General features: G+C 35.0%; 1 protein-coding gene across 1 annotated transcript; it reads right to left on the bottom strand.

Moving 5' to 3' along the window:
* Window positions 1-481: 481 nt before the first annotated feature.
* On the bottom strand, window positions 482-22246 carry LOC105329960 (WD repeat-containing protein 11). The gene is made up of 29 exons (XM_066068349.1): window positions 22085-22246; window positions 20851-20920; window positions 20308-20349; window positions 19698-19851; window positions 19385-19558; window positions 18724-18825; window positions 18289-18400; window positions 17653-17833; window positions 17095-17218; window positions 15333-15520; window positions 14575-14848; window positions 14163-14247; window positions 13513-13619; window positions 13073-13145; window positions 12446-12703; window positions 11441-11567; window positions 9967-10073; window positions 9687-9807; window positions 9376-9544; window positions 8816-8984; window positions 8389-8454; window positions 7642-7726; window positions 6096-6290; window positions 5224-5390; window positions 3923-4017; window positions 3516-3613; window positions 2982-3062; window positions 1288-1432; window positions 482-960 (listed from the first exon to the last, which is right to left on the bottom strand). Exons 1-29 carry the CDS (start codon window positions 22177-22179, stop codon window positions 818-820), a joined length of 3807 nt encoding a protein of 1268 aa, XP_065924421.1. The 5' UTR covers window positions 22180-22246; the 3' UTR covers window positions 482-817.
* Window positions 22247-22315: the final 69 nt, after the last annotated feature.

Genomic DNA, 22315 nt, shown 5'->3' on the forward strand with positions numbered 1-22315 from the left:
AATGCTTCAAAGTATAAATGCATTTCAAGCAAATGATAACTTGTATTAAGGGACACCGGCATGTTTATTTGGAATCAGACAGACTAGTTCACAATTGATGTACACACATGGTCCCACTATTACAAGTACTTGTACATGTATCTTACAAGTCACCAAGAAATTTGTTTCAACCAGAAAATAAGCAACATTTTATAAACTTGTATTTTATAAACCTTTTCCTATAATAATTTCCTAATATATATTCATCTATCAGAGTTTTTATCATGTTGACTAAATACATTGATAAGCCCTCCCCTGGTCTTTAGTAAGTTAGATGTAACTAAACAAAACAAAAGAAATATAGTATTCTTACAGTTTCTATAATATATTATAACCAGGTATATTAACTTACAAAATCATTAGCAATACAATGATATCAGTAATGTAAGATAGCCACTATTTATTAGCCACTCATTTATTTCAAATAATGATTTATTCAGATTTAAACAGAAATGGCAATGAAAATGAATAAATAACATAACGTAAATGATCAAGTAAATAAACGTATAACTATAAATTCATAAATTTAAATTACAGGTAAATCAAATATACCATAACAATGTGTTATCTGCAATTAAAGTTCATAGCAAGAAAGTCATTTACATGTACTATAAATAAATCCCATCATTTCACTTTTTCATCACTTACAGTTTGCACTTTACAGAGTATTCTCTCCATCTCTGTCAGTCAACACATGTACACTCATTTCATTCACTCTCCTTCTGTGAAAACTCATACACATCATGTCTTTCCAATCATTCACAGACATAATAATTATTCAGGTAAAGAGAATGCAGACTTCCTCTTTGAATTGCCTCCCCTTATCGCCGGCTTTCTGGCAGTAGAACTCGGCAGGTGCCCTCAGTCCTAGGTTGGCCAGTAGACGGGCGTATTCCAGGTAAACGGCCTCCACCAGTGACACTGTAAACACACAAATAGAAATAGACCACAATGTAGGCAAGCTTAATTAATAAATATAAAACTACATTGAATAGAACTTAAATTTGATTGATAATTAAGCCCACCGCCCTTTCCTCTTAGTTATCTCACTTTTTAATAAATGCAGAACAGTCCATCATACATAAAACACACAAGCCATTATCAGTTATTTGATACATATACAATATCAAAAGGGCTTTGATACATTATATCATCAGGGCTATGATACAAAATATCATCAGGATTTTCAAATACATAATATTATCCGGACTTTGATACGTCAGGCCATTTTCTGGCTTTGATACCTACCATTATCTGGGCTTTGGTCCAAGAGTCCAAATTCCTCCAGGGCTGCAGTGAAGCAGGCAGCCCTGTTAAACTGACGCATTCCGTACAACATCTCCAGAACCTTAGAAAACTGGCCCAGAGACAGCATCACTAGCAGGGCCTTGCTCTGAAAATCACAAACAAGCAATCATTTTCTTGATTGTTCACTGTCAGTGAGTGATTAATCATGTAAATACTACGTAACCTCAAGAATACCGGGGTATTTCAGTGTTAAATATATGGTAATTGAGTCTACACTATTTTCTTTCTCTTCTTTTTGTTGTCCTAACTATTTTTTGAAAATATATTTAAATTTTTTTGAGTTGAATAAAAGAAAAATTGGCTTTTATTATCAAAGTGCGTGTAATTTCATTGATTTAGAATGAAACTTGATTCAAATTACAAGTCTAGCCTAATAGACACACATTACAATCTATTAATTACATATTCACAAAATCTCTAAACTAACATTTCTATTAAAACATTGATGAAAGATGAAATATCAGTTAAATTTTAATTTTTTTACTCTCTGTGATCAGCTTTTATTTTGATCACAAATGCACATAAAATTAGTGATATTGCAATTGATGGATTGACTTAAAATTTGTCAATAAAAATTCACAAAAATAGATAAAACTTTAGTAAAATAAATGAACTGCATGTGCTTCTTGAAATTCACAGATATATATTTACATCTACCAAGTATCATACCCTCTATTTCTTACAGAAACATATAGTTAATTCATAGCACTATAGAAACAGCCAGATTGAAATCTACACGCCCTGTTTATTGATTGGTGGAAATCTACAGCGGCTGAAGCTGACAAGAAAGTGACAGGACCAAACTTGACACGCCCAGTTTATCGATTGGTCGAGACCTACAACTACCTACGAAAAATCACGAACTGCACGAAATAATCATGACGACGTCAGACCCAAGGTCTCACAGGAGACGATTTGGCTGTTTCTTTTAGTTAACGTACTTACCTGGTACGTACATTAACAGTAATTAGTGAATTTTACTTACTTTTCATAATTAATTTATTAATTGGCTAAAAGAAAAATGTTAATATAAACAATAAAATGCTTTCTTTGATGATTCATTCGGGTAATGAAGGTAGCGATCATTGCAGAAAAAAATTACCAAAGAAAGCATTTTATTGTTTAAATGAATATTACATGGTTATGCATGCAATCATGCACATCTCTGAATCTTGAACATGAAAACTAATGTCTTTAATATCTAACTTCACTAGTTTGAAATAATATTACCGGTATTTCAAATCTTTAGCATATGTACCGGTACTTGTTTTCTAATGTCACTGAAGCATCACAGACTGCTTTAAAAAATTCTTAAGGTTCTAGTAAAGTCCTTTTTTATAGTGGACACATTTATAGTATTACCTACATTTTGGTTAAATCACTTATTCTAAGACCATGGCACCTGCTTTCTTGTTGACACTTGAGCATCACTTAATTTCAGGTTGAATTAGTTTTCTAATGCTCAATTCCCTGCTTTCTAGTTTAGGATCGAGTCTAATTTGGTCTTTTGTTTGAATGGGCTCTTTTTTATTTACCTGCTTTCTCGTTGACACTTGAGTCAGACTAATTTTTTGGTCAAATGAACCTTAAACATATTTCTAGCTGACACTTGAAGACACTTGAGCCTGACTTACTTTTTGGTTGACCTGTGTTCCACATAAGTGATCCACCCATCTTTTCATCACCTCACAGCAGTCAGTTTCAGTTAGAGTAGCCTACAATTTATAGTTATCAAAGCTAGACACGTTTGGAGACACTTTATTCAAAACAATTATTGTACATAAATTTATATCTATATGAAAAATGCATGCATATGTATTGCATCCTATTGACACATGCAAATACCGGTAACTTCTATTAGAGTTTTCAAAAGACTTTTTATCCTCAAAAATATATTCTTCTGTCTTGATTTCAAATAAAAATTTAATACATGACATACAGTTCCATCTATTAAATTTGTCTGAGAATGAAGACGTTGAGATTATTTTTTTCAAAATTTCTTCTAACAAAATGCAAATTTCATGACTGTTTTGTAATTACATGCATTAATGTGTTCATTACAAACAAGAACAACAAAACATCATAAGTCCCATCTAGAATTACAGTGTACACTGAATAATGTCCTCCACATGGCAGATATAGGTATAAACATGTAATAGGTTATGTACCTTAGCCAGCCAGACAGCCTGGTCCCACGCTCCGTAGGTCTGGAGATATCGACAGGCGTCCATTCCTTTGTCAATCAGGCAAAGCAGCTGTACCCCCTCTGTGGATACAGACAGAGGCAATCATTATGTATCACCATCTCATAGAAATCATGATTGGAGGCTAGCAGTGTCACAAAATCAAAGGCCTCTTTAACAGATCTGAAGCAGGTGCTTGCAACTAAGTGCTGGCCACAATGCCACATCTTTACAACACAAACTTAGGCAAGTGCACAATTTAAGCATCAGCTCTGCTGAACAGGCCTTTGATCTTATCAACACGTACATCTGTTGCCTTTCATTGAATAAGCATTACATGTATCTGAATTGTTTGTGATAAACAATAAATGTACATGTATTTAAAAACCTACCCTTGATTTTTCCGTTAGCAATCAAGTTGGTGGCCACCAGTTTAATAGTGCTTTGTGAGACACCAGAAGATCTAATGCTGGCCACCAGGCAAGCTCTACAATAAATGTTTATATTCTTGTACAAAACCATCAGAGATATTCAAATATTATACTTTATTTATTTATGACATATGTGTTGCATACATATATAAGTTCAAATTTAACTTATATCTCAATCATTTACCCAAGACAGTTGAAGCATCTTCATGTCATCTATCCAAAACAGTCTCAAGTTTGTGATATTTGTATCCAACTTTCTATCTCTGTTGTTTCAAATATCTTAGTCAATTATCTGTGACAGCTAGTCAATTATCTGTGACAGCTAGTCAATTATCTGTGACAGCTAGTCCATGAAGTATCATGAAAGGATTATATCTTGGTCAATTACATGGAACACATTCCTTAAACCGTAATATCATTACATGTATCAAGTTATATCTCAGTCATATACTCGAGACAAGGACCATGTACTGTCTTGTATCATCATTATTTGGTTATACATGTAATTTGGACATTTATCTGAGACAGTCATTGAAAGATCATTGTTGGATTATATTACGGTCATTTACCCGAGACAGTCGGTGTAAGATCATTGTGGGATTATATCTCAGTCATTTACCTGAGACAGTCAGTGTAAGATCATTGTTAGATTATATCTCGGTCATTTACCTGAGACAGTCGGTGTAAGATCATTGTTGGATTATATCTCGGTCATTTACCTGAGACAGTCACTGTAAGATCATTGTGGGATTATATCTCGGTCATTTACCTGAGACAGTCAGTGTAAGATCATTGTTAGATTATATCTCGGTCATTTACCTGAGACAGTGTGGGTGTAGTATCATTGTTGGATTATATTACGGTCATTTACATGAGACAGTCAGTGTAAGATCATTGTTGAATTATATAACTTGGTCATTTACCTGAGACAGTCGGTTTAGTATTGTTGGATTACATCTCGGTCTTTTACTTGAGACAGTTTGTGTAGTTTGTTGGATTATATCTCGGTCATTTATCTGAGACAGTCAGTGCGATATCACTGTTGGATTATATCTCGGTCACTTACCTGAGACAGTTGGTGTAATATCATTGTTGGATTATATCTCGGTCATTTACCTGAGACAGTCCGTGTAGTATCATCGTTGGATTATATCTCGGTCATTTACCTGAGACAGTCGGTGTAGTATCATCATTGGATTATATCTCGGTCATTTACCTGAGACAGTTTGTGTAGTTTGTTGGATTATATCTCGGTCTCTTACCTGAGACAGTCGGTGTAGTAGGTATCATTCTCGGGCTCTGTCTCCAGCAGTAACTGTACAGCTCGGTCCGTCTCGCGTAACATGATGTAATTCTCAGCACATTTCTTGGTGTGTTCATATGTTACCCTTTTACTGTCGTGAAGAGCTACACGGTCCAACTGATACAGCTGAAAATAGGTAAAAAATTTCACTTAAAGTAAGTCATACATTTAAAAGAACCAATACAGCTGTAAATAGGTGAAACATTTCTCTTAAAATAAAGTTTGACATACGGTACATTTAAAAGAACCGATACAGCTGAAAATAGGTAAAAAGTTTCTCTTAAAGTTTAATATATTACATTTAAAAGAACTGATACAGCTGAAAATAGGTAATACGTTTCTCTAAAAGTTCGACATTCATTATAAGAACTGATAAAGCTGAAAATATGTGAAAAGTTTCTCTTAAAGTAAGAAATACATTTAAAAGAAATTTACTGGTAAACATGATTAAAAATTGTGAAATTTTAAAAAAAGATCAACTACTGATGTGCTTAATACAAAAATATTAACACAAGTCAAATTAAATTGCAACCACTCAGTCACTTCACTTTCCCAGACATGTAGTTGTTACCGTTTATCCAGGATTTTTTTACATGACACATAATTTGCCAAAAGGGGAAATATGTAACATTTTTAATTTGCGTCAGTCATTTTTTGCAATTTCACAATTTTGTGATAGAAAATAATACAGGATATAATTTCTGCTTATTCATAAATTTACTTTTTAAAAAAAGATTGCGAAAAAAAGCAGAAATTAGATCGTCGCAGAGATTACCATAAATACGTTACATAGATACTCAGTTGACTTTGACATCTGATCTTAATACAGACCTTAAAGCTGTCATTGTCACAAATTGTGTCAAAGTATCTCTCCAATGGCAAGTCTAGGAGGGACCACGCCCCCTGCTCTGACCCCTCCCCCTCGTCGGGACTGTCAAGCATCACAAGGTCATTGGTCTCCTTGTAGGAGGGTGTGGGAGGGACAAACTTGTCCTTCTCTGGTCCCAGCAGTAAATCCTTGTCTCCCTGAACAAAATCAGTAACCACTCAGTAGTACTGTATCAAAGTTAGCTTCATTTTAAACTCAGGGAGTAATACATAATTTGATTGGATTTGAGATTCAAATTCAGAGAGTAACACATAATTTGATTAGGCTAAGGAGATAATTCTGAATCATACATGTTGGCCATTATTACATGTATAATAACTTACATCCAAACTCTATCAACCTGCATTTGTTTGGTTTAAATGTTATACACTTTTTCATTGTTTTTCAGCACAATTCATCTGGTTTTTCTTTACCTCAAACTTATTTATTAAAAAAGCTCTCTTGCTAAAGGAGACTTATATGGTCTAAAAGTGGCCACCACCATTCATCCATCTTAATTAAGGTACCTCACTACACCTACATTTATACTTTTAAGACACTACGTCACAAGATGGAGATTTAAATGTTTTGTTAAACTGTTTACAGTAAAACTCGGTTATAGCGAATTCCTAGGGTCCAATGAAATTATGTCGTTATATCCGTAATTCGTTATATCCGTATAGCAAATTCGTAATACATGTATTATCTATAGCGAATTCACTATATATACATGTTTTCTTTCACCAGACTATAAATTTCGCTAAATGAGGCTTAAAATAAAAATTCATTACTCTGATACCTTTAATAATCGAATTATGACTTGAAAAAAATTCTATGAAAATAAATTCTTTCAAATTCTTTTTAATTTGGTAGAGCTTACTTTTTTAAACTATATAGAAATTCGTTACAAAGGTGTTAAATATCGTTATATTTCATCTCTACGGGACTCAAAATCAGTTCGCTATATCCGTAAATTCGTTATATCCGATTTCGTTATAACCGTAATATTTTGCAAAGAGTTGTTAAGATTTTTACCGGGGATTTCAAAAAAGTTTGCCACATCCGAAAATTCGCTATATCCGTGTTCGTTCTAAACGAGTTTTACTGTCAGTATATCGTTCATTTGGGTTGTATATCGTCCAAGCTCAGTGGTTAAAGTATTGGGCTTATTAACCGCAGATCATGAGATCGAATACACCAGGAACTTTTGTTCATGTTAACTGAATTAAATTTTTTAAAAATGTAATTTTTCATCCAAAATTGCACATTATTTTGCCTATTATACCGGTACTTAAATACTACTTAATATCCATTATGATATCTATCAAAATCAAGCAATTTTCTGCTGATTTGAGAAAATATTTCATGGTGTAGTGAGCCACCTTAAAGAGCTTTATTGTAATTTAGATTTAAAACAAAACCACCACTTGAATAGAATGAATTCAACCCTTTTGAATGTGGTTTGTTTGCCGATTTGTTAGGAAGGACCCAGGAAGAATCAAGTCATACCTGAGATTTTGGACTCCATTTGACTGCTCTGAGATAATACAAGGCCACAGTCCAGAACAAGAAATCTGATTCATCCCCAAATAACCTGTCAGTGAAAGGATAATGATCATACAAATTAACAAATATTCAGTTTTTTAAATAATCGTATCAAAATACAATTAAGTACATTCACAAGCCTTCAAGAGCAAAATTTTGAGCTGTAACCCCTAATTGGCCGTAAAACCCAATTTGAAAACCATCCAATCAGATTTATTATATAAATAGTGCCTGTTTGGGAGGGTAACAGTTGAAATTGACACCCCGAGAAAACCATTGTCAACCGACGCGAAGCGGAGGTTGACAATGGTTTTCGAGGGGTGTCAATTTCAACTGTTATCCTCCCAAACAGGCACTATTTATTTTGTTATACTGAATGTCTTAATTTTAAAGAAAACTTAACTGCTTTTACATAGGAATAACGTGAACTCTACGGCGAACCGTACGCGCATCATTTTCGCGCATGTAACAATTTCTAATGTTACCCATGCTAAGTGCGTTGCTAACGCTGAGGGTAATAGAAAAAATTATTAACTGCGTCTAAACCAATCAGATTTCAGTATTTAACATGAAAGTATAACAAACTGAAATTATTACATCTATAGTTTCCATGATGAAATGACTCCAATTTACAGTATCGACTATTTTTTTTACATGTAATTTTTTATTACATGTTATCATAATACTTGTTTTGAATTCATCATGTCTTACTTGGCAAGCATTACACATCTTTCTGCTACTCCAAATCTGCAGCATGGAAGGTAATCCAAAATATCACTGTAAATAAGGAAATACCAAATCATCACTGTAAATAAGGAAATACCAATTGAAAATATCACTGTAAATAATGTAATACCAAATTATCCTTGTAAAAAATAAGATTTACAGGCACTGATTAACTGAAAATGAGATAAATCTGTCTGTTGTATACCTACATATGTGTGACATTCACCTGTTCAGGACATAACCTGTTGTGTACCTTAAAAAGGTGTGACATTTACCTGTCCAGGAAATCTGTCTGTTGTGTACCTCATACAGGTGTGATATTTACCTGTGCGGACATCAATCTGTTTGTTGTAGACCTTACACAGGTGTGACATTTACCTGTCAAGGACCTTTACACAGGTGTGACTTTTACCTGTCCAGGAGATCTATCTGTCTGTTGAGTGTTGTCTGGAGATTCTGTTCCTCCTCTCTCAGCCCCTCCAGTTTGGGGGAGTACTCTTGATTCCAGGGCTGGTTCTGGAGGTGATACTTCATCATCAGTGACCCCTTGGGGGACAGAATGTAGGGATTGGCTACTTCATCTGCCAAGACATACACCAAAAACTTAACTCCAACAAAGGCTAAGAGGAATTATATAAAGTGATACGTTTGATGTCTTTAATATTTATATTAAGTTTAATACTAGCCCTAAGGTAAAAAATCAAAAGGATACATAGTCATACATCTTCGCTAGCCAAGGGTTTACGATCCGCTTCTCTCCTCTACAAGGAGAGAAGCGGATCGTAAACCCTTGGCTAGCGAAGAGGATAGTCATAAGAAGTTCTCCAATTATGTGGATGCTTATTATACATTCTAGAAGATTTTCATTCGTAAATTGCTCCTTTCATTTATTTTTGACAGTTTAAAATGGTTCCACAGTACATGCTAAAGTGTACTTATTTTCAACATTACTCCAACAGGTGTGGCTGTTACCTGGAAACTCGCGGTCCTCTATAGTACAGGAGCACGACTTGAGGGTCAGGTCAAACACCTGTATACAGCCCTCCGCGGTGGCCAGTACCGGCCGGTCAGATCCAGTCCAATCGGCATCCACCACCTTGGCAACGTCACGTGGACTCTTCATGGAACTCAGTAGCTCAGCCTATTTATTGTCAAGAATCTGATTTACATTTATTTTACCTAGGTATATCCAAAGATTTCTGAATCAAGTAAACTTTGCCAAACCTATCTAATACTTATCAACATTTGTTCTTATCAAAACTAAGCACTATTTTCAGTTTCACCTTTCCATCTTTTAAGTCCCAGATATCAAATCCATCTATGTACAAGATAAAGAACTTCATATTGCCTCGCCCCGGGGCGAAGCGGATCTTCTTGATCCAACCACGCCTTGTGGCCATAGTCCTGTTAAAGCAACCACAAAAATGAATTGGATAATGATATATATTAGAATTCAATTGACAACACAACTTGTGAGAAAAAAACTTACTGTTTGAAAGTGAGTGAAATGACGGAATAAAAGATGAACAAAGAAAGTGGATTTGTTGACAGGGTGATTTTTACCTCTGCGTTTTGTTTTTAAGATCCCAGACAGATAACTGTCCCTCACCATCGCCGAATAAAATGAAGTCTCCTTTCCAGGCAATCCATGTAATGGTCCCCATTCCAGACTAATAACAGGAAAATACCCCCAAATTAGGTACATGTATTAATAGATAATAACAGGTTTGAATAAAACACATTAATTACCGTGACGGTCATAATGTTAATTACACTATATCAATCTCTTTTCAAAGGGTTAGTATTCATTATCCATAAATTGCAGTGACTGTGTTAAGAAAACAATTAAAGCAGGTAAAACATGATAACCATATAAAAATAATATCCCACAAACAAACTCAAACTTTAAGGTGGAATAACACACCTGGAAAAAGTCCCTCAAATTAACAGGACATTTTTTGATAATGAAAGATATATTTATAAATAAACTGTACAAATGTCAAATAAGCAAAAAATTTGCAGTTTGGGGATAAAAAATGAATAATTATCTAAAACGATTATTCCAGTAAGTAACAACAAAAGCCCCTGCGGGATTCGAACTTGGGATGTACGGATCACAAGTCTAACACTTTATCCACTCGGCTATGGAGTAAGTTACTTTTTTTCGTCCATAAAATCCTTTTAATAAAACGAAATGTTTCGATCAGCAGTCAGCCATTTTGCGATGATGTGTTATTCCACCTTAAGATAAACTCTGTATAAAAACTGTGAAATTCAAATCTTTTATTTTGGCGAGAAGAAACTCTCAAGAAATATCATGCAATTAAAGTTCACGCATATAAAAAGTGATTAGCAATTAATACATGAAAACAAATTGTCATTTATCTTAAAATTTGAGTCTGACATTGAGAACTATATAAACAGTTTATAAATGTACATGAATTAAATGTAATTAAAGGTGTACAATACATGTACATACTGTATGTAGATGAAATAAGAAATAGTGATATTGTGGATTTTATATTTTTATTATAGGGTCCTACCACATAAGTTGATAAGGATGGAGAATTAGCCTGAAAATGGTGCACATGTTAACAAAAAAGTCATCACATTTTAATACAGTACAATGGGATATGGAATTCAAAAAATTATAAATGCATGTAGATGAAATCAATAGATGTCAATAACCCCCTTTTTCCTTAGGTGGACATTTATCAAGATGTATCATAAATATAGCATAAAGAGAGGAATTTTTCAATGGACAAATAATTATTAACTCTGAATTTCCCATTTTTGAAAAATCAGTATTAATGCTGCTTTTCTGCAAAATTAAACTTATTAATAATCAGACAAAACAAAATGGATTGGGGGGTGGGGGTGTTACGATAAAAATACTTATTATCAATAATTAACTTTTGACGCTGTGCTAAGTTATATAATGATTAGCAACTATCAACACACAGTGAAATCCATGTTAGCAATACATGTAGAGCACAATCAAAACAAATTTTTAGACTTGATGTGGGTCAATGCTTACCTCAGGAGGAACCCGACTGGCGTCAGAGAACCCTGAGCCCTCCACCACGAAGTGATAGAGTGTGCCCTCGGGGTCAGTGTACACAAAGTGTTCCTTGACCATCAGCTTCTGATTCACTTTGGACTCACTGCAGACAGAGAAAGAGGACAGTTAATCACAATGCAGAGAGAGAGAAAGAGAAAGAGAGAGAGAGAACAGTTAATCAAACGGCAGACAGACAGACAGACAAAACAGTTAATCAAACTGCAGACAAAGAGAGAGAGAGAGAGAACAGTTAATCACACTGCAAAGAGAGAGAGAACAGTTAATCAAACTGCAGACAAAGAGAGAGAGAACAGTTAATCAAACTGCAGACAAAGAGAGAGAGAACAGTTAATCAAACTGCAGACAAAGAGAGAGAGAACAGTTAGTTAATCAAACTGGAGACAGAGAGAAAGAACAGTTAATCACACTGCAGACAAAGAGAGAGAGAGAGAACAGTTAATCACACTGCAGACAGACAGACAGACAGAGAGAACAGTTTTATCACACTGCAGACAGAATTGAAAAAAATTATTACACTACAGAGAGAAAGAGAAAAGAATTTGACCACATAGCAAGGAGAAATAGAGAAAAATAGTTAATCTCACTGCAGAGAGTATATCAAAATACTTTATCATTCTGTCAGAATATAAATAGCGAGCTACTTTCTTTTATTTCATTATTTTTTATAGTTCAAACTGTCTAAAAATACACGTGAGATTTTAAAATCAGCAAGGGTTCCTTGTTGTGAGTTTACAAGGATATTCATTCCTTATGTTTAATAAGGTCTAAAGTTTTTAATAAACAACATTTCTACTAAAGAGGGTTAAACTGTAAACTGCATGTACCTTCAAAATTATTTCTATGAATTTTTTTTGAAATAGTATTTACAGCAGAATGCAAGGAAATTTTTGTAAAAATAGATAAAATTGTGTCGGGATTAATTCATAGATTTGCGGAATCTCCTCCAGTGTGACCCCTCACCTCTCACTGGGCTCTGTGAGTGACGTAGTGGACACGCCCATTGAGTCTCCGCCCACCCCTGTCGAAACCTGCTGACCTCCTTCTTTCTCACTCGCGTGACTCATCATCTTTTTCTTCAGGGACTTCAGGCTGTGTGAGGGGGACCACTCCAGAGCTGTGGGGTGGGGCAGGGACTTCCCTGTCTCCCTCAGCATGGTCAGTGTCTGGAGATCCCACAGTTCCAAGGGCTTGTCCTTGAAGCCCACTATAAAATATTGTCTGTAAAACAATAGCAGCTATTTAAAATGTGTATAGAAGGAATGACAGTGTTAATCTATGGATTCACAATATCTGAATTAAGGTAATTAAACTTTTATTTGCATGTGAGAAAATCCACAATCATTGTTATTCACAATTTTTTTTAGAATATTATTTAGAAATAATCGATGAAAGCATTTTACATGTAGCTTAAAAATTTGTTGGCATAGCTTTGAAAATTACATGACCCTCACTGATGATGTGTCCTATTATCAGGTCACATATATTTACTTGTACATGCAAAAATTCAGAGATAAGCATGTACAATGTAACTCACAACTCTACATAATTTTACTCTTATCAATTCCCAGCAGATCATGTTGGCCTTACTTGAGACAGGACACCCTCAGAATTTCTATGGGGGACTCCTGGTCTCTATTGGCCCTCACTGGCTTCACTTTTCCTGTAAATACAATTATAAAATGGATTAAAACTGTTTTTTTTTTTAAGAAACAAATTGATTATATAGTCATGATACCGTGTATTCTATGAAAAAATTGTTCAACTACATACTAGACCTTCTTAGCTAAAAAATATTTAAAATAGTTGTTGTGGCAGAAAGGGAAGGGGATGGGGTTTTTGATGAATAATAGGTTAGTTTTCGAGTAGACATGTCTAGTGTAATAGATGGGGTTATTGAGGAATAGACAGGCGCTTACCAGTTGACAGGTCTACTGGAATAGATGGGTTATTGAGGAATAGGTACACCCTAACCAGTAGACAGGTCTACTAGAATAGTTGAGATTATTCAGGAATAGATAGACACTCACCGGTAGACAGGTCGACGTACATGAGATCGTTCTTGACCAGACCACTGGTCCCTGCTGATGGGTAGGAGTAGGACAGGAAGGACTTCAGGCTGCACCACTCTATCCCTCTGTAAAAACCACAAATATCTGTTAACCAACGTCTCTCACAATCTCTACAGCATTTGTAATATGTATTTCTATCTAAATATAATAGAACTGTTGTTTAGAGTACTATGCATAATACTGATGAATATCGATATGCATACTGCTGTATACTGAACATTATATATACTGAGGCTTGTTCAGCAGTGAGAGCGCTCGAGAGTGCTCGCCAAATTTTGTGGTGCGGGTTTATTGAATTTTGGCGGGCGCCCGTGAGCGCTTGCTCTGTTGAACACGCCTCAAGTGACTGAGACAGACAGACAGAGATAGATGGTCAGGGACAGATGGACAGACTGACTTATAATGGACAAACAGGCCGACAGAGAGATGGATGGACAGAGACATATGGACAAACTGACTTATAATGGACAAACAGACAGATAGAAAGATGGATGGACAGAGACAGATGGACAGACTGACTTATAATGGACAAACAGACAGATAGAAAGATGGATGGACAGAGACAGATGGACAGACATACACACAGAAAGATGGATATATGGACAGACCTGACAGTCCCTGTGTGAACACTGTACTCCTTTACAATCAGCCCACTGGAAATGTTGATGATCTGTACAACTCCTGTAGAACTACCTACAAACAACCAAAGTCATACACATGTATCAGTTCTATTAAACTATCATAAATGCATGATAACTAAATTTAGAATAAGCTCATACATTGTATAGGAAGGAACATTAATTAGAGGTTTATTTATAATAGGTTCTCGTGAATCTTGCAAATATTTCTCGCACGTGAACAAAAGGTAATTTACAGTATTAAGTACCCGAAAAAATCACTGTATAAGCAAAAATATTGACCAACATGTATCCCAGTACATACTGAGACTACAGTGAAAATTGATTCACAGAGGAGACATGCATATGATCTGTGCTCTAACTCTAAGTATGTACTACATACCGACAGCAATGAGTGGTTCGTACACACTCCAGTTCTTAGTGGTGAGTGGGGGACACATGCGTAGACAAGTAACAGGGGACACCACTCCGTTCAGGAGACCAGTGATCACAAACTTCAGGGCCGCCGCACGACCTTTCAGCACTGAGGGGTGGTCTGGATTCACCACAGGCAGTTGACCAATCATATCAGAGAGTGAGATTTTGGGAGGAGGAACATCAGACACCACGGGGAACTTTAATTTCTTATCAGAAGCTGGTCCTGGCTCAGAGTCAATCTGTAATGTCGGTTGTACATGTATATCATAAACATTCTCATTTATAGGTTTAATTTACATTATTTATATTTTAGCTCAACTTCTAATCTATGTCTTGATGTTTCTGTATGCTTTATAGCAGGAAATTTACACTCGGAGATGTTTTCCTAAAGTATCAATTCACAGATCTAAATCAAAAGTTCCACAAAGTCAACACTCAGTTAAAAAAATCTCAAAATCTGATGAAAATATTAAATCTGACGAAATTCAAATGTTTTTCCATCTTGTTCATGGCCAATCAAACTTGAGGCATAGATGTAGGGTTAATTTAAGTATCCATAATTACTGATTTCACTTTTGTTTTGTTTTTGGTTTGGGGTTTTTTGGTTTTTTTTTTTTTTTGGGGGGGGGGGGGGTGGGGGGAAGTGTCTTATCAAAAGATTATTTAAAAGAAACCCTAGCTGACTTTGAACACAAGAAATACATGTAGAATGGTTTCACTCACTCCGCCGCTCAGAAGCATCATATCCCAGAATACAATGCGGCTGTCCGTCACCACCAGTCCCACGGATTTCTCTAACACGGGACAACAAGCCATGCTGGATACTCGGCTGTGTCGCGTCACCCTCATTCCATCTGACTGACATCTGAGGTCATAGGTCACATCCATGGAAATAGGGGGCGGGGAATCATCTGTTTTATTAATTTAAAAAATGTTCAGGCCAAAAAACCAAATTTTAATTTATCACGTTACAAATTATAAATATTATGGGAAGGTACAGCAGAATTCTATAAACTGTGGTACCATCAATATTCGTGAACATCAATTTTCCTTGATTTAATGAAAAGTACAGTTTCAAGGATATGTAAATTCCAGGACAATGATTCTGTCAATACAATAGGTTACTGGAAATTGCACTTCAATGAACATTTAATTTTGTTGATCAACTTAACAAGGAATCCATGAAAATTAGAGCTGAATTCAATGAACATTGATGAATTCACAGTACCGGTAGATGGGATAAATTAATTTAATATCCATAAAACACTGAAAAGCATCCCCTGTGAAATTTAAATTCTTCCTTTGATTTTACTGACAGTTCTACAAAATAAATTACAATTATAAAAGTTCATCATTTGCAATTTTCTATTCTTGCAATTTGATACATATCAACAGAATCGGAGATTATTATGCCTTCTGTCAGTTTGTCACTATATATTCAATACTCATCTATTTTCGCATAGTATCAAAGGATTTATATAGCGTAAGCATACTATGCCGAAATAGAGCACGGCGAATATTTTCAACGAAAATCTGTCTAGCGCCGACAGCGGGATTCGAACTCACGACGCTAAAATCATTGATTCTAGCATGAAGCCCAACGTGTTACCGCTACGTTAAATTAGCCGTTATTAAGAACACCGGTATTAAGGTATATAAAACGTAGATATATACGACTGACATCAAGCAATTAAAATTATTCGTTCCAAAAAAAACTTCATTATTGACGGTAATTTTAAAGTTAAAGTTTCCTATATACAATAAACAATCAACTCAATGGATTACACGTAATTTGAAAAACAACAACAAACGCTTGCTTTTTCGGTGATTATTTTAAGGGACTTGTCAACACTCGAACGTCAGAGCTACTTATAGCAAAGCACGTCAGTATATTTAACAGTCGGCATAATAATAACAATAGTGTTGTGTTGAGCATGTACTATGCCTAAATAGTAGTCAGGGTTTGATACATAGTGCACTCGCCTCCGGCTCGTGCACCATGTATAAAACCCTGACTACTATTTAGGCATAGTACATGCACAACACAACACTATTATATAAATATAGTACTTGCTTAAAACAGGAATCAACAATATTCATTCTTTAATTATATTGCAAGAATTGCAATTTTTAAAAAAGTTTTTAACTAAAATCCCCCTTTCAATATTACAATTAAATTAATAAATGTGACAGCTACTGGTGTCTGAAAACTTAATAAAATTCTCATCCCTTAACATAGCCAAGTAAAATCACTAGAAAACAATATCACACTCTGGTATATACATCTTAGAGATACAAGAAGCAGATCAGATTTTTAAAAATTGCGCGAAAAAAAAAACCCTTACAATGACCAAATCAAGTAGATCATAAGAAATTACGATCATATTTAATGACCTGCCAACATAACTTGTGCTATTGTGCCTTGATTACTGGAAATAAAACAAGAATCAGAAATGTCATCACATATTCAAAATAATTGACCCACCAAATGCCCCATGTCCCTCCGAGGCTGGGGTTGTGATGGCGTTGGTCTTTCTACGGATCCTGGCCGACACACTCCCGTTCTCATGCAGACACAACAAGACATCTCGCTGTCTGAAGGATACAACCTGTGGACAGAAATATCATGGAACAATGGTTCAGATTTTTCTGTTTTCATTACAGTAAATAAATGCTGGCTATCTTTCCTCCCACAGCATTAAATCTTATACCTAAATCATTATAAAATGAACAGAATTAAACATTAATTCCAACCAGAAAATGAGTTGAAAATAAACAAATCAATACATTTGCATGGATATCAATCCATAACTGAATAAATAAAAAAAATCTTATTTTGAAATAGGTACTGGTAATAAAATATCTGTCAATTTGAACATATTGTTATTGTATTAAAATACATTTTTAATTTTTTGTGGACCAATAATCAGGATTGGGCACAAGTTCAGACACTTTGACCTCCCTAACTGTCCCTCAACAGTAAGGTTATTTAGCATTTTCAGTCACTGTCAGTGTGTTTCAGTGAGATGATTTTCCCTCTGACCTGCACAAAAGGTGAGCCGGCCCTCTCTAAGGGGATTATCCCCACGGTCTGGTTAATCTCCAGGTCCAGGATTAGTATCTCCCTGGTGTACACTAGCACTAGGTGGTGGCGACAGGACTGGTGGTACAACAGCTGGATACAGTCGTTCAGCATCACCTGGTCGGAGTCTTCCTTAGTGCTCCTAGTACAAAAAGATATAGTGTTTATACTAAGTTATTGTCTGGTGTAACTTACAATGGATCTCTCATTGTAAAAAAAAGAAATACATTACAGTTAAGTAACGTTCTGATATAACTTATCTAGTTCCAGGTACGAAAAGAAAAACAGCCAAGTTAAGTACCGGGTAAATAATTTTGGTCAGAGGGTGATCATGCCCCAACCAATATTATCACCTCATAATACTCAAAGAATAATTCCTTATTCTCTAAGTAGTAATCAATACAGCTCGTAGGCAAAAGAAAATATTGAATTTCGTGGTACAAAATGAAAAGTCATTTAGACATTGATTTCATAAATCATAGCAAGTATATTCTATAAAATGATGTGCACTGTGTGAATATATACATGCATGATAAAAGGAAAGACTAGTGAAAATCTTTATTGTTATTAATGCATGATAAAAGTTCTGGTTCTCACTTTTTACTGGTTCCCTCTCCTACCAGAATTTTACTCATTCTCTCTGCCAGGTTTTTAGATGCAGCCTTTTTTTCAATGCTACTAGTAGATCCATCTGTTTTTAAGTTTGTTGCTGCCATGAAAATATCAATCATTTATATTAATCAATCTTGAAGAAGAATAAACACAATGGTACATTGCCCATTTCACCTATAAAATGAAATCCAAAATAAAACTCAAGAATTCAACAGTTAATTTCTGAAGTTTGATTAAAAATTCACAGTACTGTATATACATGCAAGGTTATTTTTTCCCAGAGTTTTTTGTTTGCCCTTTACATTTGCATACAATGAATTTAAATTTTGTTGACAAGGGCAAAAGGGGCAAAAATAAAACAGGGACGAATATTTCCCTGTGTACAGTATTTGAAGAAGGTAAATTATCCTCATCATTTACCTGAACTGGAGGGACTAGAAATGAAGAACTTTTTGCCATTGCTGGAGGGGGTCTTGGTGACCGAGAAGTCATCGATGAACACAATGCAATCTGAACCAAGGACTGAACGAAAAATAACTCTATATTAATTTGTACATATAATGTAAATTAATAGCATGTTTCATAAACATCTTTTTATCAAAAAGGCTTTTTAAGAGCCTGTGGTTAAACTTGAAAAAAAACAACAACCTTATATGGAGGATATTATGATATACCGGTAATAATATACTTTTCTTATACAATGTAACGAAATAGAAATTATTTAATACAATAAACACTTTTGAATTTTGAAAATTCCTTTTCCTAAGCAGCTCCTTGTAAAAAATAAAGCAGTACGTCCTATAGTCGGTCTGTGGAAAAGGTTGAAGTTAAAGAAATTTATCTCTAACTTGTTTTTCAAGGCAAAAATTGCAAATTATAATGTCACAGACAGGTATTTTATTCTTATATTTATAGTACATGTACCATTAATATTTTTAAAGGGGAACAACTCAGTTTTCAATATTCGAAAAAACTTAGAAGTGTCCCTTCTTTATGGTAATAAAATAAATAAATTAATATGTCAGCAAGCAGTAATGCCAGATAACCAAAACATTAATTTTGTTGCCGTGCATGGCCTTACATGCAACATTTTTGGAGTTGAAAGGATCAAAGGAGAACGAGAGAAGAGGCTCGGTGTAGGACTTCTTCCAGAGTTTGGTTCCCGTGTCCGCGTTCCAGAGAACCAGAGAATACGGAGGATGAAGAGCCACCAAAAGGTCATGGGAGGCATCCTGATAGGTCAACCACTCCAAGTCTGAAAAAGTCAAAACCTTAAGGTCAGGTCAAGGTCATTCATAGAATTGTAAGTTTTAAATTATAGAAATCAATACATTGTACAACAAACATTTTTTGGAACGAATGAAGTCTGCCGATAAAGAAGTTTTGTGTCTCACCTTGTATTGGCTTTGTTCCTTCCGAGAACTCAGCTTTAGCCACTCCCGCCGACACGTCCCACACTATAATTACCCCGTTGGAGTCCCCGGAGGCCAGTCGAAGGGAGTAAGGATTGCCCAAATCGTGGTGATAGTTTTCCTTTGCCCACTTCACCTATAAAATGAAATCCAAAATAAAACTCAAGCATTCAACAGGCAGCTAAAATTTATAAATTTGTGACTGCTGTACAATACTCTTTATCTCTATACCTCTATTACATGTAGATTGAACTTTTTATTATGAACTTTTGATACATGTTTATACTGTAAAAGTTAATTTACATAAATATGTAAATAAACAAACTTAAAATTTAGCACACTGTCAATCTTTCTCTCTAACTGGTTAATCGGTAACAAAGTACTGTATGTTCAATATGCCAGCTGGGGAAAAAAAAACAATAAAAAAAGTAAAATGGCTACAGAGACAACAGTTACTACATGTACAAGTAGAAAATAAGATATACTGGTACAGATAAAATGATATGTAAGACGATATTTGTTATGTTCCTCACACCTGGACTTCATCAGGAAGAGTTTTTAGATATGGAAATATGAATATATTGTGAATTACCTTGACAACATTTCCTTTATGTTTAGCAAGCACCTGTAACACCTGAAATAATCAATGAAGAAATCATTGTATTTATAACTTCCTGTCAGGCCTCAGAAAAAAATGTGTTTGTTTACTGTTACCAAAATGACCCTCTTTCATTACCAACCCTTTAATTTTGTTTTATGTAAACAAAAGAGAACATGAGAAAATAAAGAGAAGCATCTATACTGTCAGTGTAAGATGTAAATAAGGCTGAAATATCAAACTGCTGTGACAAAATATTCCCTTCAATGGACGAATAAATAGTGTATACGTGTTTACATATCCATTTTCTTTGTAAAAAAAACCAATATTGATAATAATTAGGCCCATGTAATTAATTCATATTCAGAATAATCATCTACATGCAATCTAATTAAAATACAGATATCTACATATATATAAATGAATAGATATTCTATGTTTCTTTTGATCAAAGTAACAGTAAATAAATCTGAATTTCAAGTCATATGGAATTTATCTATGCAGGTGACTTACAGGACAACAAATCTGTTTTCTAACCTGAATTGTTTTGGGGTCAACAACCACAACAAAGCCATGGCATCCATAGGACAGCAACCCTTGCCAGCCCCTACAAAATATGTCAAGTAATTTGCATAGCTTCAAGGTTCTTTATTAAAATAATGAAGGAAAGATCCAAGTTTTGAATAATGCCATTTAATACTATATATTACAGGATTTATTATCTCAAAGATGCATTCAATAAAATACTTATCTATATTTCACACTATCAATAAAATGTTGTCAGAATAATAACACTCACTCGACAGGCATTTGTGATGGTCAGACCGGTTTGAATAATAAAATAATAGAATTTCAGGGGGCCCCGCTTGAATCCCAGTCTGGCCTATCATTATTTCTCCCATCCAATTGCCAAGATAACCCCTGGAACTGACAGGTTAGTCAATCACGCTCCTCCCAGGGAAAGGATGGGGATGGTGATATTCAAGGGCGGAGATCATTTAATAGAGAGGAAAGTGATAGTCAGACTAGTTCAAAGACAGTTCGGTTGGTAGGGCACCTGTCTAGAGATTCAGAGAGCCCTTCGGTCCAAATTCAAGTCTGGCATGTCATTATTTCTCTAATTTCATTACACATTTATATGTCTAGGATCAATTAAGTATTAACAGGTGCAATTAAAGGAAGATTTTGAAGATTGTAAATGAAAAGGTTATTAAAGACTGAGAAAGACAATCTGACAATTTATTTATTGTGCGAAAAAATGTTTACAACGATTTTCTGATCATGACAACTACCCTGTGATAAAATAGATAGTCACCCTAGCAACTTAATGGACATCAGTTTGATCGAAATAATGAGTATCCAGGTCTAATCATAAGTCATACTCTAAAGAAAAGTATTGTAATAGGAAAGGAGAAATATTGAAAACATATGGCTGGACCAGGAATCAAACCGGGGACCCCTGTAACTCTAGTCAGGAGCTCTACCACTGAGCTACTCAGGCCGATATCCACAGTCTATACAACCTTAATTACTACAGTATTATTTAATAACAAAATTCTTCTCTTAAATATCATCATATATTATATATCGTCTCGACAATGACAGTTTATATTGTCATCAATAGCAAAACGTTATCAGACCATCAACGCTTTCTACAAATAACCAGTTTGTTTTTTCTCATACTGCATGCTCTGTAGCAACAATGATCTAAAAAGTGGGAATTGACCGAGGAAATTCGAGATGTCAACAAAACTTTTCCCTCTGCCCTTACCAGTCCGAAGCGCCTTTGTTCTGAGCGTGGAGAGCTCCTGTGATTACTTTTGGTGACAACTTCATGTTAACATGTCTCTTGATGTCGTGAAGCATGAGTGATATTCGCCTGTTTCATTTCATACTTTTCTTCTCCAGCTTGTGATGTCTGCCAGCTAATCATTTCCGGAAACAACCTTTCACGGAACTTATTTGGTATTTAGAATGATATACTTTTTGTGAAAAATTGTTG

The sequence above is a fragment of the Magallana gigas genome, chromosome 8 (assembly GCF_963853765.1).
Source record: "Magallana gigas chromosome 8, xbMagGiga1.1, whole genome shotgun sequence".
Lineage (NCBI taxonomy): Eukaryota > Metazoa > Mollusca > Bivalvia > Ostreida > Ostreidae > Magallana > Magallana gigas.

Excerpts from the sequence above, each read along its gene's own strand:
- LOC105329960 (XM_066068349.1), bottom strand. The coding sequence starts at position 22,179 with ATGCTTCACGACATCAAGAGACATGTTAACATGAAGTTGTCACCAAAA. Across the intron at positions 8,455-8,815 it reads CAGATAGATCTCCTGGACAG|TGATATTTTGGATTACCTTC; the intron begins GTAAAAGTCACA and ends CCTTATTTACAG. Across the intron at positions 5,391-6,095 it reads GTGACAATGACAGCTTTAAG|CTGTATCAGTTGGACCGTGT; the intron begins GTCTGTATTAAG and ends ACCTATTTTCAG.